Source organism: Heptranchias perlo, unplaced genomic scaffold, assembly GCF_035084215.1.
Source record: "Heptranchias perlo isolate sHepPer1 unplaced genomic scaffold, sHepPer1.hap1 HAP1_SCAFFOLD_198, whole genome shotgun sequence".
Classification (NCBI taxonomy): domain Eukaryota; kingdom Metazoa; phylum Chordata; class Chondrichthyes; order Hexanchiformes; family Hexanchidae; genus Heptranchias; species Heptranchias perlo.
In genome coordinates, this window is record NW_027139214.1 from 15,588 (window position 1) to 42,106 (window position 26,519).

General features: G+C 51.6%; 1 protein-coding gene across 2 annotated transcripts in view; it reads right to left on the minus strand.

Moving 5' to 3' along the window:
• Positions 1–10,680: 10,680 nt before the first annotated feature.
• The window catches only part of LOC137309969 (E3 ubiquitin/ISG15 ligase TRIM25-like), a 29,786-nt gene continuing 13,947 nt past the window's right edge, over positions 10,681–26,519 (minus strand). For both annotated transcript variants that reach the window (XM_067977966.1, XM_067977967.1), the window contains exon 6: positions 10,681–13,987. In XM_067977966.1, the coding sequence (XP_067834067.1) occupies positions 13,455–13,987 (533 nt within the window). In that variant the 3' untranslated portion in view covers positions 10,681–13,454. The remainder of the gene's footprint in view (positions 13,988–26,519) is intronic.

Genomic DNA, 26,519 nt, shown 5'->3' on the forward strand with positions numbered 1-26,519 from the left:
GAGTGTGAACAGGAACACCAGGAATAACTATTCTGAAATACACTTTCCTCATTGCTGCAACCTTTGAATCCGATCGTTACAGAAACCATTCTCCCCTCGACACACCAACCTCCCGACAGTTACTGTAATTCCTGGCCCAGAATTAGTGTCAATTCATTAATAAAGAATATTCGAGCTGGGTTTGTTACATTACAGTTATTGGATTAAAAGAAGCGTCTGTTTATTCACAAACTCATCGCCTCCCCTCATTTCTCACTGATTGCTCCATTTTATTTGGAGCTGATTGATGTCAATAATAAAACCAATCAGGGAATGAGCTTGTGGTGAGAGGGTGAATCTCATCAGTTGTACTTTGAAGACCAGGAGATAAGAACATAAGAAATAGGAGCAGGAGTAGGCCATTCGGCCCCTCGAGCCTGCCCCGCCATTCAATCAGATCATGGCTGATCTTCCACCTCAACTCCACTTTCCCACCCAATCCCCATATCTCTTGATTTCCCTAGAGTCCAAATATCCATTGATCTCAGCCTTGAATATACTCAATGACTCAGCATCCACAGCCCTCTGGGGTAGAGAATTCCAAAGGTTCACAACCCTCTGAGTGAAGAAATTCCTTCTCATCTCAGTCTTCAATGGTGGACCCCTTTATCCTGAGACTATGGCCTCCAGTTCTGGACTCTCCAGTCAGGGGAAACAGCCTCTGAGCATCTACCCTGTCAAGCCCCCTCAGAATCTTATATGTTTCAATGAGATCACCTCTCGTTCTCCGAAACCCAGAGAGTTTAGGCCCATTCTGCCCAATGGTGACAATTAGTGAAGTGGAGGCTGAGAACACAGTGGTCTCAATGGACTGGTTTCTGAATGATGCTCGATAACAAGCTCAGTCTCCAATCAATGAATCCCCACTTCAAACCAACAAAGAGAGAAAAGAAACACTTTGGGACGTCCTGAGGTTGTGAAAAGAGCAATAAAAATGCAAGTTGTTCCTTTGTTGAAAGGGATGTCCTTGTTTGAGTCGAAGGCCCTTCCCCTGTCCCTGTCCCCTGATGTTCCAGCAGCTGTGACAGAGGTCTGGGAGTGAGTTACATGCCCACCCTCCCATCCAGTGAATGGTGGGCAGTGAGAGGGAGTGAAAGGGAAGATGAAATGGTTGTAACAATGAAGGAGGAAGAAGGGAGAAGTTTACAAATAAACATCGACAATGATAAACAGGTGACTGGAAACTTAACAAACAGAAACACAAATACTTTCCCACAGACCCTCCCTGACCCATGGGCTCAGGGATAAGATTTATATTTTAACTGACTGCAGTCAGAATAAAGAAATTGTAAACAATTTTACAACACCAAGTTATAGTCCAACGATTTTATTTTTAATCCCACAAGCTTTCAGGGGCTTTCCCCTTCCTCAGGCGGTGTGGAAAACCGCCTGAGGAAGGGGAAAGCCCCCGAAAGCTTGTGGGATTAAAAATAAAATCGTTGGACTATAACTTGGTGTTGTTGAATTGTTTACAATTGTTAACCCCAGTCCATCACCGGCATCTCCACATCAAGAATAAAGAAACACATCTTTGAATTATTGATCTTTACGACCTATTTATTTCAATATGATTTAACCCTCACTGGACATCTTGTCACCAGAGGCAGTAAATATTTCACTTGTGATGTCTGTTGATGTGATTGTTTGCGCACAGCAAGATCCCACAATAGCAATGAGATAATGACCAGAAAATCTGTTTCGTGATGTTGGTTGTGGGATAAATATTGGCCAGGACACTGGGGAGAACTCTCCTGCTTATCTTTGAATAGTTCACATCCACCTGAGAGGGCAGACAGGGCTTCAGTTTAATATCTCATCCTAAAGGCAGCACCTCCAACAGTGCAGCACTCCCTCAGTACTGACCGTGCAGCACTCCCTCAGTACTGACCCCCCAACAGTGCAGCGCTCACTCAGTACTGACCCTCCGACAGTGCAGCACTCCCTCAGTACTGACCCTCCGACAGTGCAGCGCTCCCTCAGTGCTGACCCTCCGACAGTGCAGCGCTCCCTCAGTGCTGACCCTCCGAAAGTGCAGCGCTCCCTCAGTACTGACCCTCCGACAGTGCAGCGCTCCCTCAGTACTGACCCTCCGACAGTGCAGCGCTCCCTCAGTACTGACCCTCCGACAGTGCAGCGCTCCCTCAGTACTGACCCTCTGACAGTGCTGCACTCCCTCAGTACTGACCCTCTGACAGTGCTGCACTCCCTCAGTACTGACCCTCCGACAGTGCAGCCCTCCCTCAGTACTGACCCTCCGACAGTGCAGCGCTCCCTCAGTGCTGACCCTCCGACAGTGCAGCGCTCCCTCAGTGCTGACCCTCCGAAAGTGCAGCGCTCCCTCAGTACTGACCCTCCGACAGTGCAGCGCTCCCTCAGTACTGACCCTCCGACAGTGCAGCGCTCCCTCAGTACTGACCCTCCGACAGTGCAGCGCTCCCTCAGTACTGACCCTCTGACAGTGCTGCACTCCCTCAGTACTGACCCTCTGACAGTGCTGCACTCCCTCAGTACTGACCCTCTGACAGTGCTGCACTCCCTCAGTACTGACCCTCCGACAGTGCAGCGCTCCCTCAGTACTGACCCTCCGACAGTGCAGCGCTCCCTCAGTACTGACCCTCCGACAGTGCTGCACTCCCTCAGTACTGCACTGGGAGTGTCAGCCTGGATTTTGTGCTAAAGTCTCTGGAGTGGGACTTGAACCCATGACCTTCTGACTCAGGGGCCAGAGAGCCACCCACTGAGCCACGATTGACTCCTGAATTCTCGAACTGTTGGAAATCGCACCGAGTGAGATCTCCAATTGTGAAATGATGAGTGAGGAAAGGCCAGAGAGACAGGTGGGAGATTTCAAATCTGATCATGAAATGAGTGGAGACACTGAAACACTGGGGGCAGTTCCACAACTCGGCACCATTGATGTGAGAGATTGATCCTGAGATGGATTCCCATTCCCTCCGTGCCCAGGGCTGAGATGTGATCACATCACTCGGCACCTTCCCATTGATTTCTCCGGCCTGATTTGATATTCCGACTCTGCCATTCGGTGAATCCATTTCCCATTTCGTGCAGTGACATCCTGGCAAAACAACACAAACCTCCGTCCTTTCCACAGCTTTTAGTTTTATCATCTTTCCTTTTAAAGTTACGCTGAATTTTTCGGGTTTTTTTGCACAAAAGTGCAGATTGTTCACAATCGGCCGAGAAAATTCTCTCTTTTTTGCAGGTTTTTCCCTCATTTCATGAAACTCCTGAGTTTAATCTGATGATTCAGTCTGTAACTCAACGCTGGTTAATTCTGTCACCACTTCCATCAGAATTCCCCAAGGGATTTGCCCCAAACACAAAGTGGAGGAGGAGGAGGGGACAGAACGAGTGTGATACAGAATGAGTGTGACACAGGAGTGTGAGATCGAGTAACTGCACATTTACTCCCCGATGTCGGGATCTCTCGGGGAGACTCTCTGATCCGGGAGATTCCCTTTAGGGAGCGACGCTCACTGGGAAACGGATCCCAGGATGTCACAGGGGCTTTTTGATCCCAGAATCACCCCTGGTCCTGACCAAGGGACGTGTAAAATTACTGAACATACAACGGCCGCCGGTCAATAAACTCCCGCAGCCCCTCAGAGTGAAGAGAAAGAAATCAAACCCGAGAATACTGGAAACACTCAGCAGGTCAGGCAGCGTCTGTGGGGAGAGAAACAGATTGTTCTGATGAAAGGTCATCGACCTGAAACATTCACTCTGTTTCTCTCCCCACAGATGCTGCCTGACCTGCTGAGTGTTTCCAGCATTCTCGGGTTTGAGTTCTGATTTGCAGCGTCCGCAGTATTTTGCTTTAGTTTGAGTGAAGAGAAGGGTGGTGTCATCTTTTCCCTGATTGGAGATCTGTCCCCAGTGAGCTGCCATTTAAGGAGAAAGTGCTCGGTGAGTGAAATGACAGGAAGATATTGCCAACGGGCTCTGACCTCAGTGATAGGGAAAGGCTTCAGTTTGAAATATGAAAAGCTCACTTCACGAGAGGCCTTTAAACCAGTGAATGGAGATCGAGCTTTGAGTCCAAGTCGTCAACATCGAAACTGTTAAAGATCAACGGAGAAAGTTGGTGTTTGATGTCATGACGAGGGATTAATACCAAAAACAAGCTCTTAATTCTGTAGTTAATCTCCGTAATATTCACTCCATCCTTCCCTTGTACAAAGGGTCCAGGTTATTAATTGTTATTGGCCCTAATATCACCGCCATCAATCAGCTGGGGTCAAAGTGTAAAGTTGTGTGAAGTGTTTCTGAATAATGTGAGCTGTGATGGGGAGATGGATTCCTCTCACATTCAGCACCAACACAATAATCACACCAAGTAACTCGCCAAGGCTTCTTCAACAACACCTCCCAAACCCACCACCTCCACCACCGAGAAGGACAAGGGCAGCAGGTGCATGGGAACACCGTCACCTCCAAGTTCCCCTCCGAGTCACACACCATCCCGACTTGGACATATATCGGCCGTTCCTTCATCGTCACTGGGTCCAAATCCTGGAACTCCCGACCGAACAGCACTGTGGGAGAACCTTCACCACACGGACTGCAGCGGTTCAAGAAGAAGGCCCATCACCACCTTCTCAAGGGGCAACTGGGGATGGGCAATGATTGCCGGCCTTGCCAACGACACCCACATCCCAAAGAATTGATGATAAAAATATTTTGTCAGAGTTTCCCCCGGTCACAGGAGAAACGAGCGATGGGTTTCGAGTGGGAGTGAGATTCCTCTGTGTGTTGTAGGATCCTGAAGCAATGTCCAGATTCCAATGGGCCCCAGGGTTACTGGACGGAGAGAGGCTGAACCCTGATCCTCAGAGGGAGCAGTGGGGGGAGACCCCAAACCTCCAATGGACGACCAGTCCCACTCCTCTCTGTGGGGCCCACAGAAACCTCCCCCCTCCCCCGCTCACTCAGTGCCTTAAATATTCAACCAGCCCCAGTTCAGGCAAAGGACATCACAAAACCTGCAGGGTCACCCTGGGGTCAGACTGTAACTCATCCCAGCTTTTATTAATATCACGTGTCAGAGGAATCCAATAATACAGAAATCATAAGAGAAACTTTACTGTTTGAATCACTTTCCAGCTGAAATATAATGTGCAGTAAAAATATATTCTGAGAGTGAAGGAAAGGCAACTCCCAGTGTTAGGCCAGTGATTCTCTCCCCGTATTACACACCTTGTAACCCTGTCTGCAGATCGAGCACTTTCCCAGTAACAGGACTCACAGTTCAATGGCTCCATTAACCAGGGAAGGTTCCACATCCAGAAACAATCAGTAGAGTTCAGGTACCCGATGATATGAAGCTTATAGAGCAGAGTGGGAGAGAAGGGAGACAGCAGACACACTGTCCACCTCAGCCCCTTCACATCAACTCATTCCCACAGGTTCCTCACTCAGGCCCAGAGCTCAGCTCCATCCGAGGGGACAGAAATATTCAGAGTTACAAAACTTTCACCCAAACCGTGTCTGACTGACAGTTTCTGTCCCTGAGGGAGGAAACATTCCTCGGCCCACAGAACCTAACAGACAGTTGATCTTCACATGGCCTCGCCCCTCCCTATCTCTGTAATCTCCTAAATGTCTCTCAGACGCCCTGACTGACTGTTCAGGGAGCTGGTGAGAAGGTCCTTGTGAGGGTTTGATGGAAACACAAAGTGCTGTGAAAGAGTTGGACTGGAAATGACATTTCGACACTTCCTCACTCACAGCCAGAGCCTTGTTTACAAACTGCACTCGATGTCACATCAGTTCAGGCAAATCAGCTCCCCGCAGACTCCCATTCTGGTTTAACACACAAGGTACAGAGATTACCTGCCCAGGGTCTGAGGCTAAACACCATCTCCAAAGGTCACCCATTCTCTGACCTTCCGAAGGACACTCTCTGGGACTTATCTCTAATGTTCCTGAGCTCACTCTCACAGCCGAGCTCTGACTCCCCCTTTGTGAATTCCATCAGCCCATTGAGAGAAACATTGATTCCCAACCTCGTCTGTGACCATCTTTGAGCCGCAGAGATTACAGGAAGAAACCTTTGATCTTCCCGGGAACGCTGGAGAATGGTGGAGAGGTTTGGGCCCTTCGTGTGATATGGAGTGTCGGCCTGGATTATGGGCTCGAGTCTCTGGAGTGGGACTTGAACCCACGACCTTCTGACTCCGAGGCGAGTCACGATTCTGGCCGTGACAGAGCACTGACCTGAGGTTTGGAAATGTCTGTATGGGGAGTTTTCTGACTGTTCTCCATCAGTCACTGGTCCAGGGACCCTTTACAATTCGACCAATCCCCAGCAGGACTCGGTGAATGTGATGGAGTTTGTTGCAGGTGTCAACCATGACAAGCCTCTCATCTCCATTCAGATAAAGCCCAACAGGAGATTATTTGTACAACATGATTCGGTTGAATTACAATGAAATCGAAGATGGAATTAAATCAGCCCTCGTCAGTTCCCCCGAGCTCAGGGGACGGGCTGTTGAATCTGTCTCAGGGAGAATTTGTGCTGGGAAATCCTGATTTAACTTTCAATCACTAGTGGACCTCCTGTGAGGGGTTTAATGGTCAGTTGGTTGAACCTTGGCTTTATAAACAGAGGCAGAGAGTACAAGAGCAAGGAAGTTATGCTAAACCTTTATAAATCACTGGTTAGGCCTCAGCTGGAGGATTGTGTCCAATTCTGGGCACCGCACTTTAGGAATGATCTCAAGGCCTTGGAGAGGGTGCAGAGGAGATTTACTAGAATGGGACCAGGGATGAGGGACTTCAGTTATGGGGAGAGACTGGAGAAGCTGGGATTGTTCTCCTCAGAGCAGAGAAGGTTAAGGGGAGATTTAACAGAGGTGTTCAAATCATGAAGTGTTTTGATAGAGTAAATAAGGAGAAACTGTTTCCAGTGGCAGGAGGGTCGATAACCAGAGGACACAGATTTAAGGTAATTGGCAAAAGAACCAGAGGGGAGATGAGGAGAATGTTTTTACGCAGCGAGTTGTTCTGATCTGGAATGTGCTGCCTGAAAGGGCGGGGGAAGCAGATTCAATAGAAAATCTCAAAAGGGAATTGAATAAATACTTGAAGGGGAAAAATTTACAGAGTTATGGGAAAGAGCAGGGGAGTGGGACTAATTGGATAGCTCTTTCAAAGAGCCGGCACAGGCACGATGGACCGAATGGCCTCTGAATCAGAAGGTCGTGGGATCAATCTCCACTCGAGAGACGTGAGCACATAATCCAGACTGAAACTTCAATGCAGTACTGAGGGAGCGCGGCACTGTCGGAGGGTCAGTACTGAGGGAGTGCTGCACTGTCGGAGGGGCAGTACTGAGGGAGCGCTGCACTGTCGGAGGGTCAGTACTGAGGGAGTGCTGCACTGTCGGAGGGGCAGTACTGAGGGAGCGCCGCACTGTCGGAGGGGCAGTACTGAGGGAGTGTGGCACTGTTGGAGGGTCAGTGCTGAGGGAGTGCGGCACTGTCGGTGGGACAGTGCTGAGGGAGTGTTGCACTCTTGGAGGGGCAGTACTGAGGGAGTGCTGCACTATCGGAGGGGCAGTACTGAGGGAGTGCTGCACTATCGGAGGGGCAGTACTGAGGGAGTGCTGCACTATCGGAGGGGCAGTACTGAGGGAGTGCTGCACTATCGGAGGGGCAGTACTGAGGGAGTGCTGCACTATCGGAGGGGCAGTACTGAGGGAGTGCTGCACTATCGGAGGGGCAGTACTGAGGAAGTGTCGTTTTTCGAATGAGACTTGCCACTTATCAGCACAAGCCTGGATGTTGTCCAGGTCTTGCTGCATGCGGGCACAGACTGCTTCATTATCTGAGGGGTTGCAAATGGAACTGAGCACTGTGCAATCATCAGCGAACATCCCCATTTCTGACCTTATGGAGGGAAGGTCATTGATGAAGCAGCTGAAGATGGTTGGGCCTAGGACACTGCCCTGAGGAACTCATGCAGCAATGCCCTGGGGCTGAGATGATTGGCCTCCAACAACCACGACCATCTTCCTTTGTGCTCGGTATGACTCCAGCCACTGGAGAGTTTTCCCGCTGATTCCCATTGACTTCAATTTTACTAGGGCTCCTTGATGCCACACTCGGTCAAATGCTGCCTTGATGTCAAGGGCAGTCACTCTCACCTCACCTCTGGAATTCAGCTCTTTTATCCATGTTTGGACCAAGGCTGTAATGAGGTCTGGAGCCGAGTGGTCCTGGCGGAACCCAAACTGAGCATCGGTGAGCAGGTTATTGGTGAGTAAGTGCCGCTTGATAGCACTGTCGATGATACCTTCCATCACTTTACTGATGATTGAGAGTAGACTGATGGGGCGGTAATTGGCCGGATTGGATTTGTCCTGCTTTTTGTGGACAGGACATACCTGGGCAATTTTCCACATTGTCGGGTAGATGCCAGTGTTGTAGCTGTACTGGAACAGCTTGGCTCGAGGCGCAGCTAGTTCTGGAGCACAAGTCTTCAGCACTACAGCTGGGATGTTGTCGGGGCCCATCGCCTTTGCTGTATCCAGTGCACTCAGCTGTTTCTTGATATCACGTGGAGTGAATCGAATTGGCTGAAGACTAGATTCTGTGATGGTGGGGATATCGGGAGGAGGCGGAGATGGATCATCCACTCGGCACTTCTGGCTGAAGATGGTTGCAAATGCTTCAGCCTGACTCATCAAACACTCCCAGGGCAGGTACAGCACGGGTTAGATACAGAGTAAATCTCCCGTACCGTTAACTCTGGAGTTCCCCATGGATCTGTGCTTGGTCTCCTCCTATTTCTCATTTACATGCTACCTCTCGGTGACATCATCCGAAAACACAGTGTCGGGTTCCACATGTACACTGACGACACCCAGCTCGACCTCACCCCCACCTCTCTCGACCCCTCCACTCTCTCTGATTTGTCACGCTGCTTGTCCGACATCCAGTACTGGAGGAGCAGAAATTCCCTCCAACTAAATATTGGGAAGACCGAAGCCATTGTCTTCAGTCCCCGCCACAAACTCCGTTCCCGAGCCACCGACTCCATCCCTCTCCCTGACCACTGTCTGATGCTGACTGTTTGCAACCTTAGCGTCCTATTGGACCCTGAGCTGAGCTTCCGAACCCATATTCTCAACATCACCAAGACCGCCTACTTCCACCTCAACATTACCCGTCTCCACCCCTGCCTCAACTCATCTGCTGCTGAAACCCTCATCCATGCATTTGTGACCTCCAGACTTGACTATTCCAATGCTCTCCTGGCCGGCCTCCCATTTCCACCCTCCTTAAACTTCAGCCCATCCAAGACTCTGCTGCCCGTATCCTAACTTGCACCAAGTCCCATTCACCCATCACCCCTGTGCTCACTGACCTACATTGGTTCCCGGTCCAGCAACACCGTAAATTCAAAATTCTCATCGTTGTATTCAAATCCCTCCCTGGCCTCGCCCCTCCCTATCTCTGTAACCTCTTCCAGCCCTACAATCCTCCGGGATCTCTGCGCTCCTTCAATTCTGGCCTGTTGTGCATCCCCGATTTTCATCGCTCCACCATTGGCGGCCGTGCCTTCAGCTGCCTCGGCCCTAAGCTCTGGAATTCCCTCCCTGAACCTCTCCCCCTCTCTCTCCTCCTTTAAGACTCTCCTTAAAACCGACCTCTTTGACCAAGCTTTTGGTCACCTGACCTAATGTCTTTTTCTTTGCCTTGGTGTCAGTTTTGGTTTGATTGCTCCTGTGAAGCACATTGTGATGTTTTACTACGTTAAAGGTGCTTTATAAATACAAGTTTCTGTTGTTCTTGTAACACTGCAGCTAATGGGACAAGGCCCATCTCACGGGAATCTCATTGCAGCTGAAATTTCCTCCTCTGATTTATGTGTCAGTGACAAAGAATGAAAATATATTAAAACAACTCGTAAAAGGTGGAGGGAAGCAGGGCATTTATTGAGAGATGTATTGTGGTGAATTCTTTGATGAATCTTTGCTCACTTGGAATGTTTTCGATCGGTTAATTTGAACTTCACAATCTTCTCTTTTCAATTTGGACCTGGGTGTCGAGGGCACAATTTCAAAATTTGCAGATGATACAAAACTTGGCCGACGAGGAGTGTGGGAACCAGGCCTCACGTCCCCCTCCCCGCATCCCCCCCCTCCCCCCTCCCCCTCTCTTCCTCCCTCCCCGACCCCCAATCTCCTCCCCTTCTTCCCTCTTCTCCCCCACTCCCTCCTCACTTCTCCCCACTCTTGCTGGCAAAACTCACTGTTGTTACTTTTCCCTCTCTCTCTTTCCCATGGTTTGAACAAGTTGATATGACAGCATCTGATGTTTACAACAGCTTCTCACAGACTTTCAAGGCCTTGCATCTGTCTTACCTTTAACCTTCGAGACAATCTGCTGAATGAAACTTTTCCAATTTGGCCAACCTTCCCAGCATGTCGTCTTGAACAGTCAGTTTAACCGTTCCTTTGTTGAAATAATATTTTTAACCAAACTCAGCTCCTTTAGCAGGTAATTAATAACTGGTGTTGAAAGTCCAAAATCCTTCAGTCGCCCCTCAATTGAGTGTGAGATCGAACAACTCACTTTAACCCATTCATTGAATCTGAATTGCACTCACCACAGATAAGTTTAAACATTGTTACAAGAAGTTTAATCAGCGTCACATTTACAAAAAAGTTATTTCAAATACGACAAATGAGAAAGAAAAGTGTTACAATCATAACAAGCTGTATAATAACAAAAAGCAGAGACATGATTTTCACCCAAGGATGCTGTCCCACATTATAGACGACCTCCCTCCATTCATGATCCCCAGGGGTAGAGGTCCCCTTTTCAATTTCAGCATTACGTTGTTTCGAATGCACTGTCAGTCTATCAATATTAGGGGTTTTAAACTACAGAAGTAATCTAAGAAAGTGATTTCCCTCATTACTTCTCAGTCTTAATCTTCTACAATCTCCCCCCACCCTCCTTTGTGTGATCCTGGGGCCTTATCTAAGGTCCTCATCCTGTGAGCATCACAGACCGATCTCCAGCCATTTGCTCTTCTAATCTAAGTTTCATTTGGTTAATATCACACATCATGATACAGTCAAAGAAAATCATAATGCATTGCACAGAAAACTACAGAAACTAGGCTCCCCCCAAATACTACCATATCATCATGAAATCTTGGACTTCAAAGATCCTCCAGCTCTCCTTTTTACCATTATCCATCTTGTGGATGATTCAGGCTCAGTATTATTTCTCCCCGGCCCTCAGTTGTCCCAATTTCATTGTTAACTCGAAGGAATCCAACCCTGAATTTTGGAAATCCAAATTCTATGTCCATCTTTACTTTAATTTCAATCCCTCTGATCGGGACCAGTGTGTTTAACACTGTCCTGATTGTTTCATTAACTAGTCGGTTTCTCTATGGAGCATGTGTCAGTGCCTTGATTACCAAGTGTAAATCAGTAGTGATCCAGTATCTGTCCTCACTCTCCTGAGCACATTAACCATTTCATGTAGTGGTGTTGTCAACGTGACTGAGCATGTCTGAGACCCGTCCTTCAGGGCATCTCCATCATGCGTTCCACAGACTGGTTGCCTCACGTGCAAAATATCACATTTACACACACAGCTGTTTCCCAAAATCACACCGAACGTGACATCAAATACAAGCCATTCCTGTGCTTTCAGGCTATCTGATCAACAGACCGGGGGGTGTCTGGAGGTCTTTGCTTATCTCCCCCTGCATGGTCCCGATCTCTCGGGTGGAGCCCAGGTTATAAAATATTCTTCTCACTGTTCAGTATAAGCAAGGACACAACCATCTCCAAGAGAAAGCGATCAATTAACGATTGTTAACTCCCCTTTCCTGACTTTCACTGGATTGTGTATTGATTCCTGATTGATGCCCTTTGGGGGTTGTTCCCAGGTGATCTTTGTTTCTCACCGGTCACTCACACATCGTTTTCCTGACCCTTTGGTTTTTGGTTATCACAAAATGTCCCATTATCACCCATGACCACCTGGGACGCTGATTGTCGACCCCAATTGGTGGGGCAATTTTCCTGTTTGTGTCTCACACACTCAGTCACCTCCTCGTGTCGAATTAAGTTAAACATCCCATAATATTCCCATTTCATGTTGGTTGTGAGCCCTGGAGGAACCTTACTGTCCAATAAACTAAAAATCACCACCCCATAAAACACAGATTAAAAGTTCCCAGTCTGGTCCAATGAATCAATACATTTGCTTAGTTTCAGACAGATGTGTTACCCCCCCTGGGCAGTCCCAGAAGCTCTCAGCGATGCCCAGGAGACCCCGGGGGTGAAATTAGTCTCTGGTGTTAGTGCAACACGGGCGATAGTGAATGGACAGCCCATTTTACACCCGCACCATTTTCTTTCCCACTGAAGTCAGTGTAACTCGGGCTGTCGATTCACCATCACTGTTTGGAGCGACCGTCAAAGAACAATTTCAAACCCCAGCCTCAGATTTTCACAGCAGCACTTTAAAGGGACCGTGCCCTGTCACTACCATTCACTACTGAGATTAACACAGTCGTGCCCTGTCACTACCATTCACTACTGAGATTAATACAGTCGTGCCCTGTCACTACCATTCACTACTGACATTAATACAGTCGTGCCCTGTCACTACCATTCACTACTGAGATTCATACGATCGTGCCCTGTCACTACCATTCACAACTGTGATTCATACAGTCGTGCCCTGTCATGACCATTCACTACTGTGATTAATACAGTCGTGCCCTGTCACTACCATTCACTACTGAGATTAATACAGTCATGCCCTGTCACTACCATTCACTACTGAGATTAATACAGTCGTGCCTGCCACTATTCTGATTCACTACTGTGATTAATACCACTACAATTCTGCAACTAAAGTGGTAAAATTCTACAACTGAAGGAGACAATTAATTGGAACGCTACGAATTACAAGCAAACTCAACCAAAAGCAGCTATTTTTAGCTTTAGTGACCGATCCTCACAAAGAAAATCACAAAGACCCCGGATCCTGACAAAGAGGGGCAGTGCTGGAAGTGACATAATTAGAGGTGCGGACCCGGAAATACCGTCAGCAGAGAGGTGCTCCCGGAAGTGACATTATCAGAGGGGGCGGAGCCAGGAGTGACATCATCAGAGGGACAGAGCGGGGAGTGACATCATCAGAGGGGCACTCCTGGAAGTGACATCATCAGAGACACGCTCCCGGAAGTGACATCATCAGAGGGGCAGACCTGGAAGTGACATCATCATATGGAGCAGACCTGGAACTGACATCATCAGAAGAGCAGTCCTGGAAGTGACATCATCCGAGGGGCAGACCTGGAAGTGACATCAGTCCTGAAGAGGAAGTGACATCACTGAGTCTGAACTATCAGGATTAATTTAACAGTTTTAGGGATGTTTTTTTCCAACAATAAAATGCCGGAAACACGGGTTCAGTGAATGTGGTTTGAAATGTGTGTAAATGTGTCAGTGAGTCAGTGACCCGGTGAAATGACACAGTCCCGGCCTCGTAGTCCAACTGAACTCGGATCCGGCTCTTAGACGGGATCAGTGGGAGGTCAGTGAACCGGGAATTGTGACCGGCACTGAGAGAATCAACACCAAACAAACCATAACATAAACACCAGGATTTACTGCTGACCCCGAGACCAGACTCTTCCCCCTCTCTCTCTGCGCTCCCACACACAATCCCTATTCTCCACTCTTTCCCATCAGTCTCCACATCCCAGGAATGGGGTCCTGAGGAGAAACTCTGGGAGCAGAGGACTTGGGGATCGTCTTTAAACCTCTCTGGGTGAGGTGGGTAGGGCTGTTTCTGTTTAGTCCGTGTTACTGATCTCAGATCATCCGACAGAACCAAGTTCCAGTTTGCTGTCTTTGGATCCAGGCTCATCGCTGACCTTTGCCCTGGAGAGGAGAGAAGAGATTGGTCAGACAGGGTTATTCCACTCCCATCAATGATTGACAGCTGCAGGGTGGGAGTGTCAGTATTTCCCAGACACTGTCAGCCCCATATTACCTCTGAGACTGTGTTCATCCCCTGTTAAATAAATGGCCTTTGATCAGAATCCCTGTTAAATAGCAGTGTGTGGGTCCCAGTGCTGTACACTCAGTGCAAACACTGCAGTGGAGACACACATTAGCAGTCAGTTTAATCACACAAGCCCCTGGCACTGTGCACACGTTCTCCCAGACACAATGGAGGGGATTCACCGGCACACAACACATCCCACAGACTCACAGTTACAGCCCCACAATCTCAGCACTGGCTGTACTGGGAACTCACAGCTCACAGGAGTGTGTCCTGGGCTCTCTCCCTCCTGTTACTGTCCCATCCTGAATACAGGAGTGTGCCCTGGGCTCTCTCCCTCCTGTTACTGTCCCATCCTGAATACAGGAGTGTGCCCTGGGCTCTCTCCCTCCTGTGACTGTCCCATCCTGAATACAGGAGTGTGCCCTGGGCTCTCTCCCTCCTGTTACTGTCCCATCCTGAATACAGGAGTGTGTCCTGGGCTCTCGTCCTCCTGTTACTGTCCCATCCTGAATACAGGAGTGTGCCCTGGGCTCTCTCCCTCCTGTTACTGTTCCATCCTGAATACAGGAGTGTGCCCTGGGCTCTCTCCCTCCTGTTACTGTCCCATCCTGAATACAGGAGTGTGCCCTGGGCTCTCTCCCTCCTGTTACTGTCCCATCCTGAATACAGGAGTGAGCCCTGGGCTCTCTCCCTCCTGTTACTGTTCCATCCTGAATACAGGAGTGTGCCCTGGGCTCTCTCCCTCCTGTTACTGTCCCATCCTGAATACAGGAGTGTGCCCTGGGCTCTCTCCCTCCTGTTACTGTCCCATCCTGAATACAGGAGTGAGCCCTGGGCTCTCTCCCTCCTGTTACTGTTCCATCCTGAATACAGGAGTGTGCCCTGGGCTCTCTCCCTCCTGTTACTGTTCCATCCTGAATACAGGAGTGTGCCCTGAGCTTTCTCCCTCCTGTTACTGTCCCATCCTGAATACAGGAGTGTGCCCTGAGCTCTCTCCCTCCTGTTACTGTCCCATCCTGAATACAGGAGTGTGCCCTGAGCTCTCTCCCTCCTGTTACTGTTCCATCCTGAATACAGGAGTGCGTCCTGGGCTCTCCCCCTCCTGTTACTGTTCCATCCTGAATACAGGAGTGTGCCCTGGGCTCTCTCCCTCCTGTTACTGTCCCATCCTGAATACAGGAGTGTGCCCTGGGCTCTCTCCCTCCTGTTAGTGTTCCATCCTGAATACAGGAGTGTGCCCTGGGCTCTCTCCCTCCTGTTACCGTTCCATCCAGAATACAGGAGTGTGCCCTGGGCTCTCTCCCTCCTGTTACTGTCCCATCCTGAATACAGGAGTGTGCCCTGGGCTCTCTCCCTCCTGTTACTGTCCCATCCTGAATACAGGAGTGTGCCCTGGGCTCTCTCCATCCTGTTACTGTTACATCCTGAATACAGGAGTGTGCCCTGGGCTCTCTCCCTCCTGTTACTGTTCCATCCTGAATACAGGAGTGTGCCCTGGGCTCTCTCCCTCCTGTTACTGTCCCATCCTGAATACAGGAGTGTGCCCTGGGCTCTCTCCCTCCTGTTACTGTTCCATCCTGAATACAGGAGTGTGCCCTGGGCTCTCTCCCTCCTGTTACTGTTCCATCCTGAATACAGGAGTGTGCCCTGAGCTCTCTCCCTCCTGTTACTGTTCCATCCTGAATACAGGAGTGTGCCCTGGGCTCTCTCTCTCCTTTTACTGTCCCATCCAGAATACAGGAGTGTGCCCTGGGCTCTCTCCCTCCTGTTACTGTTCCATCCTGAATACAGGAGTGTGCCCTGGGCTCTCTCCCTCCTGTTACTGTTACATCCTGAATACAGGAGTGTGCCCTGGGCTCTCTCCCTCCTGTTACTGTTCCATCCTGAATACAGGAGTGTGCCCTGGGCTCTCTCCCTCCTGTTACTGTCCCATCCTGAATACAGGAGTGTGCCCTGGGCTCTCTCCCTCCTGTTACTGTTCCATCCTGAATACAGGAGTGTGCCCTGGGCTCTCTCCCTCCTGTTACTGTTCCATCCTGAATACAGGAATGTGCCCTGGGCTCTCTCCCTCCAGTTACTGTCCCATCCTGAATACAGGAGTGTGCCCTGGGCTCTCTCCCTCCTGTTACTGTTACATCCTGAATACAGGAGTGTGCCCTGGGCTCTCTCCCTCCTGTTACTGTTCCATCCTGAATACAGGAGTGTGCCCTGGGCTCTCTCCCTCCTGTTACTGTCCCATCCTGAATACAGGAGTGTGCCCTGGACTCTCTCCCTCCTGTTGCTGTCCCATCCTGAATACAGGAGTGTGCCCTGGGCCCTCTCCCTGCTGTTACTGTCCCATCCTGAATACAGGAGTGTGCCCTGGGCCATCTCCCTGCTGTTACTGTCCCATCCTGAATACAGGAGTGTGTCCTGGGCTCTCTCCCTCCTGTTACTGTCCCATCCTGAATACAGGAGTGTGCCCTGGACTCTCTCCCTCCTGTTGCTGTCCCATCCTGAATACAAGAGTGTGCCCTGGGCTCTCTCCCTCCTGTTACTGTTCGATCCTGAAGACAGGAGTGTGCCCTGGGCTCTCTCCCTCCTGTTACTGTTCCATCCAGAATACAGGAGTGTGTCCTGGGCTCTCTCCCTCCTGTTACTGTTCCATCCTGAATACAGGAGTGTGCCCTGGGCCCTCTCCCTCCTGTTACTGTTCCATCCTGAATACAGGAGTGTGCCCTGGGCCCTCTCCCTCCTGTTACTGTCCCATCCTGAATACAGGAGTGTGCCCTGGGCTCTCTCCCTCCTGTTACTGTCCCATCCTGAATACAGGAGTGTGTCCTGGGCCCTCTCCCTCCTGTTACTGTTCCATCCTGAATACAGGAGTGTGCCCTGGGCTCTCTCCCTCCTGTTACTGTTACATCCTGAATACAGGAGTGTGCCCTGGGCTCTCCCCCTCCTGTTACTGTTCCATCCTGAATACAGGAGTGTGCCCTGGGCTCTCTCCCTCCTGTTACTGTTCCATCCAGAATACAGGAGTGTGCCCTGGGCCCTCTCCCTCCTGTTACTGTTCCATCCTCAATACAGGAGTGTGCCCTGGGCCCTCTCCCTCCTGTTACTGTCCCATCCTGAATACAGGAGTGTGCCCTGGGCTCTCTCCCTCCTGTTACTGTTCCATCCTGAATACAGGAGTGTGCCCTGGGCTCTCCCCCTCCTGTTACTGTTCCATCCTGAATACAGGAGTGTGCCCTGGGCTCTCTCCCTCCTGTTACTGTCCCATCCTGAATACAGGAGTGTGCCCTGGGCTCTCTCCCTCCTGTTACTGTTCCATCCTGAATACAGGAGTGTGCCCTGGGCTCTCCCCCTCCTGTTACTGTTCCATCCTGAATACAGGAGTGTGCCCTGGGCTCTCCCCCTCCTGTTACTGTCCCATCCTGAATACAGGAGTGTGCCCTGGGCCCTCTCCCTCCTGTTACTGTTCCATCCTGAATACAGGAGTGTGCCCTGGGCTCTCCCCCTCCTGTTACTGTTCCATCCTGAATACAGGAGTGTGCCCTGGGCTCTCTCCCTCCTGTTACTGTCCCATCCTGAATACAGGAGTGTGCCCTGGGCTCTCTCCCTCCTGTTACTGTTCCATCCTGAATACAGGAGTGTGCCCTGGGCTCTCTCCCTCCTGTTACTGTTCCATCCTGAATACAGGAGTGTGCCCTGGGCTCTCTCCCTCCTGTTACTGTCCCATCCTGAATACAGGAGTGTGTCCTGGGCCCTCTCCCTCCTGTTACTGTTCCATCCTGAATACAGGAGTGTGCCCTGGGCTCTCTCCCTCCTGTTACTGTTACATCCTGAATACAGGAGTGTGCCCTGGGCTCTCTCCCTCCTGTTACCGTTCCATCCAGAATACAGGAGTGTGCCCTGGGCTCTCTCCCTCCTGTTACTGTTCCATCCTGAATACAGGAGTGTGCCCTGGGCTCTCTCCCTCCTGTTACTGTTCCATCCTGAATACAGGAGTGTGCCCTGGGCCCTCTCCCTCCTGTTACTGTCCCATCCTGAATACAGGAGTGTGCCCTGGGCTCTCTCCCTCCTGTTACTGTTCCATCCTGAATACAGGAGTGTGCCCTGGGCTCTCTCCCTCCTGTTAATGTCCCATCCTGAATACAGGAGTGTGTCCTGGGCTCTCTCCCTCCTGTTACTGTTCCATCCTGAATACAGGAGTGTGCCCTGGGCCCTCTCCCTCCTGTTACTGTTCCATCCTGAATACAGGAGTGTGCCCTGGGCTCTCTCCCTCCTGTTACTGTTACATCCTGAATACAGGAGTGTGCCCTGGGCTCTCCCCCTCCTGTTACTGTTCCATCCTGAATACAGGAGTGTGCCCTGGGCTCTCTCCCTCCTGTTACTGTTCCATCCTGAATACAGGAGTGTGCCCTGGGCCCTCTCCCTCCTGTTACTGTCCCATCCTGAATACAGGAGTGTGCCTTGGGCTCTCTCCCTCCTGTTACTGTTCCATCCTGAATACAGGAGTGTGCCCTGGGCCCTCTCCCTCCTGTTACTGTTCCATCCTGAATACAGGAGTGTGCCCTGGGCTCTCTCCCTCCTGTTACTGTTCCATCCAGAATACAGGAGTGTGCCCTGGGCCCTCTCCCTCCTGTTACTGTTCCATCCTCAATACAGGAGTGTGCCCTGGGCCCTCTCCCTCCTGTTACTGTCCCATCCTGAATACAGGAGTGTGCCCTGGGCTCTCTCCCTCCTGTTACTGTTCCATCCTGAATACAGGAGTGTGCCCTGGGCTCTCCCCCTCCTGTTACTGTTCCATCCTGAATACAGGAGTGTGCCCTGGGCTCTCTCCCTCCTGTTACTGTCCCATCCTGAATACAGGAGTGTGCCCTGGGCTCTCTCCCTCCTGTTACTGTTCCATCCTGAATACAGGAGTGTGCCCTGGGCTCTCCCCCTCCTGTTACTGTTCCATCCTGAATACAGGAGTGTGCCCTGGGCTCTCCCCCTCCTGTTACTGTCCCATCCTGAATACAGGAGTGTGCCCTGGGCCCTCTCCCTCCTGTTACTGTTCCATCCTGAATACAGGAGTGTGCCCTGGGCTCTCCCCCTCCTGTTACTGTTCCATCCTGAATACAGGAGTGTGCCCTGGGCTCTCTCCCTCCTGTTACTGTCCCATCCTGAATACAGGAGTGTGCCCTGGGCTCTCTCCCTCCTGTTACTGTTCCATCCTGAATACAGGAGTGTGCCCTGGGCTCTCTCCCTCCTGTTACTGTTCCATCCTGAATACAGGAGTGTGCCCTGGGCTCTCTCCCTCCTGTTACTGTCCCATCCTGAATACAGGAGTGTGTCCTGGGCCCTCTCCCTCCTGTTACTGTTCCATCCTGAATACAGGAGTGTGCCCTGGGCTCTCTCCCTCCTGTTACTGTTACATCCTGAATACAGGAGTGTGCCCTGGGCTCTCTCCCTCCTGTTACCGTTCCATCCAGAATACAGGAGTGTGCCCTGGGCTCTCTCCCTCCTGTTACTGTTCCATCCTGAATACAGGAGTGTGCCCTGGGCTCTCTCCCTCCTGTTACTGTTCCATCCTGAATACAGGAGTGTGCCCTGGGCCCTCTCCCTCCTGTTACTGTCCCATCCTGAATACAGGAGTGTGCCCTGGGCTCTCTCCCTCCTGTTACTGTTCCATCCTGAATACAGGAGTGTGCCCTGGGCTCTCTCCCTCCTGTTAATGTCCCATCCTGAATACAGGAGTGTGTCCTGGGCTCTCTCCCTCCTGTTACTGTTCCATCCTGAATACAGGAGTGTGCCCTGGGCCCTCTCCCTCCTGTTACTGTTCCATCCTGAATACAGGAGTGTGCCCTGGGCTCTCTCCCTCCTGTTACTGTTACATCCTGAATACAGGAGTGTGCCCTGGGCTCTCCCCCTCCTGTTACTGTTCCATCCTGAATACAGGAGTGTGCCCTGGGCTCTCTCCCTCCTGTTACTGTTCCATCCTGAATACAGGAGTGTGCCCTGGGCCCTCTCCCTCCTGTTACTGTCCCATCCTGAATACAGGAGTGTGCCTTGGGCTCTCTCCCTCCTGTTACTGTTCCATCCTGAATACAGGAGTGTGCCCTGGGCCCTCTCCCTCCTGTTACTGTTCCATCCTGAATACAGGAGTGTGCCTTGGGCTCTCTCCCTCCTGTTACTGTTCCATCCTGAATACAGGAGTGTGCCCTGGGCTCTCTCCCTCCTGTTACTGTTCCATCCTGAATACAGGAGTGTGTCCTGGGCTCTCTCCCTCCTGTTACTGTTCCATCCTGAATACAGGAGTGTGCCCTGGGCTCTCTCCCTCCTGTTACTGTTCCATCCTGAATACAGGAGTGTGCCCTGGGCCCTCTCCCTCCTGTTACTGTCCCATCCTGAATACAGGAGTGTGCCTTGGGCTCTCTCCCTCCTGTTACTGTTCCATCCTGAATACAGGAGTGTGCCCTGGGCCCTCTCCCTCCTGTTACTGTTCCATCCTGAATACAGGAGTGTGCCCTGGGCCCTCTCCCTCCTGTTACTGTCCCATCCTGAATACAGGAGTGTGCCCTGGGCTCTCTCCCTCCTGTTACTGTTCCATCCTGAATACAGGAGTGTGCCCTGGGCTCTCCCCCTCCTGTTACTGTTCTATCCTGAATACAGGAGTGTGCCCTGGGCTCTCTCCCTCCTGTTACTGTCCCATCCTGAATACAGGAGTGTGTCCTGGGCCCTCTCCCTCCTGTTACTGTTCCATCCTGAATACAGGAGTGTGCCCTGGGCTCTCTCCCTCCTGTTACTGTTACATCCTGAATACAGGAGTGTGCCCTGGGCTCTCTCCCTCCTGTTACTGTTCCATCCTGAATACAGGAGTGTGCCCTGGGCTCTCTCCCTCCTGTTACTGTTCCATCCTGAATACAGGAGTGTGTCCTGGGCTCTCTCCCTCCTGTTACTGTTCCATCCTGAATACAGGAGTGTGCCCTGGGCCCTCTCCCTCCTGTTACTGTCCCATCCTGAATACAGGAGTGTGCCCTGGGCTCTCTCCCTCCTGTTACTGTCCCATCCTGAATACAGGAGTGTGCCCTGGGCCCTCTCCCTCCAGTTACTGTTCCATCCTGAATACAGGAGTGTGCCCTGGGCTCTCTCCCTCCTGTTACTGTTCCATCCTGAATACAGGAGTGTGCCCTGGGCTCTCTCCCTCCAGTTACTGTCCCATCCTGAATACAGGAGTGTGCCCTGGGCTCTCTCCCTCCTGTTACTGTTCCATCCTGAATACAGGAGTGTGCCCTGGGCTCTCTCCCTCCTGTTACTGTTCCATCCTGAATACAGGAGTGTGCCCTGGGCTCTCTCCCTCCTGTTACTGTTCCATCCTGAATACAGGAGTGTGCCCTGGGCTCTCTCCCTCCTGTTACTGTTCCATCCTGAATACAGGAGTGTGCCCTGGGCTCTCTCCCTCCAGTTACTGTCCCATCCTGAAGACAGGAGTGTGCCCTGGGCTCTCTCCCTCCTGTTACTGTTCCATCCTGAATACAGGAGTGTGCCCTGGGCTCTCTCCCTCCTGTTACTGTTCCATCGTGAATACAGGAGTGTGCCCTGGGCTCTCCCCCTCCTGTTACTGTCCCATCCTGAATACAGGAGTGTGCCCTGGGCTCTCTCCCTCCTGTTACTGTTCCATCCTGAATACAGGAGTGTGCCCTGGGCTCTCTCCCTCCAGTTACTGTCCCATCCTGAATACAGGAGTGTGCCCTGGGCTCTCTCCCTCCTGTTACTGTTCCATCCTGAATACAGGAGTGTGCCCTGGGCTCTCTCCCTCCTGTTACTGTTCCATCCTGAATACAGGAGTGTGTCCTGGGCTCTCTCCCTCCTGTTACTGTCCCATCCTGAATACAGGATTGTGCCCTGGGCCCTCTCCCTCCTGTTACTGTTCCATCCTGAATACAGGAGTGTGCCCTGGGCTCTCTCCCTCCTGTTACTGTCCCATCCTGAATGCAGGAGTGTGCCCTGGGCCCTCTCCCTCCTGTTACTGTTCCATCCTCAATACAGGAGTGTGCCCTGGGCTCTCTCCCTCCTGTTACTGTTCCATCCTGAATACAGGAGTGTGCCCTGGGCCCTCTCCCTCCTGTTACTGTTCCATCCTGAATACAGGAGTGTGCCCTGGGCTCTCCCTCCTGTTACTGTTCCATCCTGAATACAGGAGTGTGCCCTGGGCTCTCTCCCTCCTGTTACTGTTCCATCCTGAATACAGGAGTGTGCCCTGGGCTCTCTCCCTCCTGTTACTGTTCCATCCTGAATACAGGAGTGTGCCCTGGGCTCTCCCCCTCCTGTTACTGTTCCATCCTGAATACAGGAGTGTGCCCTGGGCTCTCTCCCTCCTGCTCACAGCTCTGATTAAAGTCTCCATTAGTTTCCACACAGTAGTGAGGATTCTGTTGTCAATTGAGATGAATCTGATGTCCCTTCTGTACATTAAACTGTTGCTCCCTGTTCACTCTGAATTCACCAACACTCCCTCTCGCCCTGGGTCTGAGACTTGGACCAATTCCGAGCTGCGAGGAGGGAACAGGTGCAGGAACTCGACCCGCGAATCCCTCGCACTGAACCCTGACTGAAGAAACGTCACCGAGAAATAAAGGGTTAACTAGGAACAGAAAGGGTTAAATAGAAACATAAAGGGTTAAATAGAAATTATGAACATTGTGATCCCCTGTGATATAAACACACCTTGGAATATTCCGCTCTCCCCCTGATCCCTGTCGACTGCTCGATGACGATCCCTGGGACTGGGGCTGCCCCTGTTGTGCTGATTCAGCCCCCTCCCCGGAGCACAGATGCTGACAGCCCTGTGAGGGACAGTGTCCCTTTAAGAGACACTCTGATTGACAGTGTGTAACCCCGCCCCTACCTGACCCATGGCGGGTGAAGCTTTGGCCCATTCCAGTGAGGAATGTTTAAAGCAGGTGTCACTGGCGACTGAGGATTAATCTCAGGCTCCTGATCCACACACACAGGGACCTGAGATTAAAGTTCGGGGATATTTCCAGCTGTCTGAACACAACTAACCCGACCTGCTAACTGGCCATAACTTTCCAAACATCCGTAGATACGGGGGGTGGTGCCAGAGGACTGGAGAATCACAAATGTTACACCCTTGTTCAAAAGAGGGTGTAAGGATAAACCCAGCAACTATAGGCCAGTCAGTTTAACCTCAGTGGTGGGGAAACTTTTAGAACCGATAATCCGGGACAGAATTAACAGTCACTTGGTCAAGTGTGGATTGAATAGGGAAAGCCAGCACGGATTTGTCAAAGGCAAATCGTGTTTAACTGACCTGATAGAGCTTTTTGATGAGGTAATAGAGAGGGTAGATGAGGGTAATGCAGTTGATGTGATGTACATGGACTTCCAAAAGGCGTTTGATAAAGTGCCACATGGTAGGTTTATCATCAAGATTGCGGCCCATGGAATAAAGGGGGCAGTGGAAACATGGATACAGAATTGGCTAAGTGACAGGAAACAGAGAGTAGTGGTGAACGGTTGTTTTTCGGACTGGAGGGAGGTGTGCAGTGGTGTTCCCCAGGGGTTGGTGCTGGGACCACTGCTTTTCTTGATAAATCTTCTTCTTTGGCAGTCCCTCAGGGTCGAGGATGACTTGCTTCCACTCCGGGAGGGTGGGTTCTGCGGTGGCTGAATAGTCCAATCCTGGAGCCGCAGACTCTGCCACAGGTGGGGCAGGTAGTGTTTGATAAGGTGGGTGGGTGAGACGCTCTGGATTCTGTGCGCTCTTTTTGCTGCTTACGCTTGGCCTCCGCGTGCTCCACTCGGTGACGCTCGAGGTAATTGGCGCCTTCATGGATGCTTCTTCTCAAGTTTGGGCGATTTAGGGCAAGCGATTCCCACGTGTCAGTGGGGATGTTGCATTTTTTTAGGGAGGCTTTGAGAGTGTCCGTCTCGCGTTTCCTCTGCCCTCCTAGTGATCGCCTGCCATTGCGGAGCTTGGAGTAGAGCACTTGTTTAGGGAATCTTGTGTCGGGCATGCGGACAATGTGGCCCCGCCCATCGCAGCTGGTTGAGCGTGACCAGTGCCTCGATACTGGGGATATTAGCCTGGGAGAGAACGCTCACGTTGGTGCGTCTATCCCGCCAGTGGATTTGCAGGATTTTGCGGAGACAACGTTGGTGATATCTCTCCAGTGATTTGAGGTGTCTGCTGTACATTGTCCATGTTTCTGATGTGTACAGGAGGGTGGGGACCACGGCTGCTCTGTAGACCATGAGCTTGGTGCTGGATTTGAGGTCTCGGTCTTCGAACACTCTGTTCCTCAGGTGTCACTGGCACATTGGAGTCGATGTTGAATTTCATCGTCGATGTCTGCTCGCACCGAGAGGAGGCTCCCGAGGTATGGGAAATGATCCACACTGTCCAGAGGCTCACCGTGGATCTTGATGGTCGGGGGACAGTGTTGTGTGGCAGGAGTGGGCTGGGAGAGAACCTTTGTTTTCGGGATGTTTAGCCCGAGTCCCATTCTCTCATCCACCTCGGTGAATGCATCGACGATGGTTTGTAGCTCGGCCTCTGAGTGTGCGCACACGCTGGCATCGTCTGCGTACTGCAGCTCGATGACAGAAGTTGGGGTGGTCTTGGTTCTGGCCTGGAGGTGTCGAAGGTTGAACAGTTTCCCGCTTGTCCTGTAGGTTAGCTCCACTCCGGCGGGGAGCTTCATGGTGATGGGGTGGAGTGTTGCAGCGAGGAAGATGGAGAAGAGCGTTGGTGCGATGACACAGCCCTGCTTGACCCCAGTTTGCACTCGTATTGGGTCTGTGGTGGATCCGTTGGTGAGGATCACGGCTCGCATGTCATCGTGGAGCAGGTGGAGAATGGTGACGAATTTCTGGGGGCAGCCAAATTTGAGGAGGATGCTCCACAATTCCTCACGGTTGACAGAGTCGAAGGCCTTTGCGAGATCGAAGAAGGCCATGTACAGAGGTTGATGCTGCTCCCTGCACTTTTCCTGGATTTGTCGCGCGCTAAAGATCATGTCCATTGTGCCTCTTGACGGGCGGAAGCCGCATTGAGACTCAGGGAGGAGCTCTTCGGCCACTGGAAGGAGGCGGTTGAGGAGGATTCTCGCGATGACCTTTCCCGTGGTGGACATTAGGGAAATCCCTCTGTAATTTCCGCAGTCGGACCTATCTCCTTTCTTGAAGATGGTCACAATTACAGTGTCTCTGAGATCTCCCAGCATGCTCTCTTCCTTCCAGACAAGGGTGATAAGGCCGTGTATTCGTGTCAAGAGTGCCTCTCCGCCGTGTTTTCGTACTTCAGCGGGGATTCCATCTGCACCGGGGGCCTTGTTGTTTTTCAGTTGTCGAATGGCTTTTTCGACCTCACGGCGGGCTGGGGTTGAGCTGTGATGGCGGCGGGCTGGGGTTGTGCTGAGATGGTGGCGGGCTGGGGTTGTGCTGAGATGGTGGCGGGCTGGGGTTGAGCTGAGATGGTGACGGGCTGGGGTTGTGCTGAGATGGTGGCGGGCTGGGGTTGTGCTGAGATGGTGGCGGGCTGGGGTTGTGCTGAGATGGTGGCGGGCTGGAGTTGTGCTGAGATGGTGGCGGGCTGGGGTTGTGCTGAGATGGTGGCGGGCTGGGGTTGTGCTGAGATGGTGGCGGGCTGGGGTTGTGCTGAGATGGTGGCGGGCTGGGGTTGTGCTGAGATGGTGGCGGGCTGGGGTTGTGCTGAGATGGTGGCGGGCTGGGGTTGTGCTGAGATGGTGGCGGGCTGGGGTTGTGCTGAGACGGTGGCGGGCTGGGGTTGTGCTGAGATGGTGGCGGGTCGCGTGTTGCGGGACGGTGTCGAGGGTACTTGCGTCGAGGACTGGGTCTTGGTTGAGGAGGTCCTCGAAGTGCTCTCTCCAGCGGGCGTTGACTGCCTCTCTGTCTTTGATGAGCGCCTCTCCATGTTTGGCTCTCAGTGGGGTAGGTCCCTGGGTACTCGGACCGTGGATGGCTTTAATTGCGCTGAAGAAGCCGCGCACGTCGTGGTTGTCAGCGAGTTGCTGAGTCTCCTGCGCTCTTTCCACCCACCATCTGTTCTTTAGGTCACGGGTTCTTTGTTGCACCTCGGCCTTCAGTTGCCTGGAGGCTTGTTTCCTCTCACTCGAGTTTTGGTGGAGCTGCCAATTCAGGAACGCCTTGCGTTTACGGTCTAAGAGATCCTGGATCTCCTGATCGTTCTCGTCGAACCAGTCTTGGTGTTTCCTGGTCGAGAGACCGAGCGTCTCCTCGCAGGTGCTGACTATGGTGGCTTTTAGGGCGGACCAGACGCTGTGGGCACTCTGGGACTCTGGATCATTGGTCGTCACCAGATTGGTTGTCAGGCGACGGCTGAGTCGGTCTTTCTTCTCAGGGTCTTTGAGTCCAGCGACATTCAGTCTCCTGCGG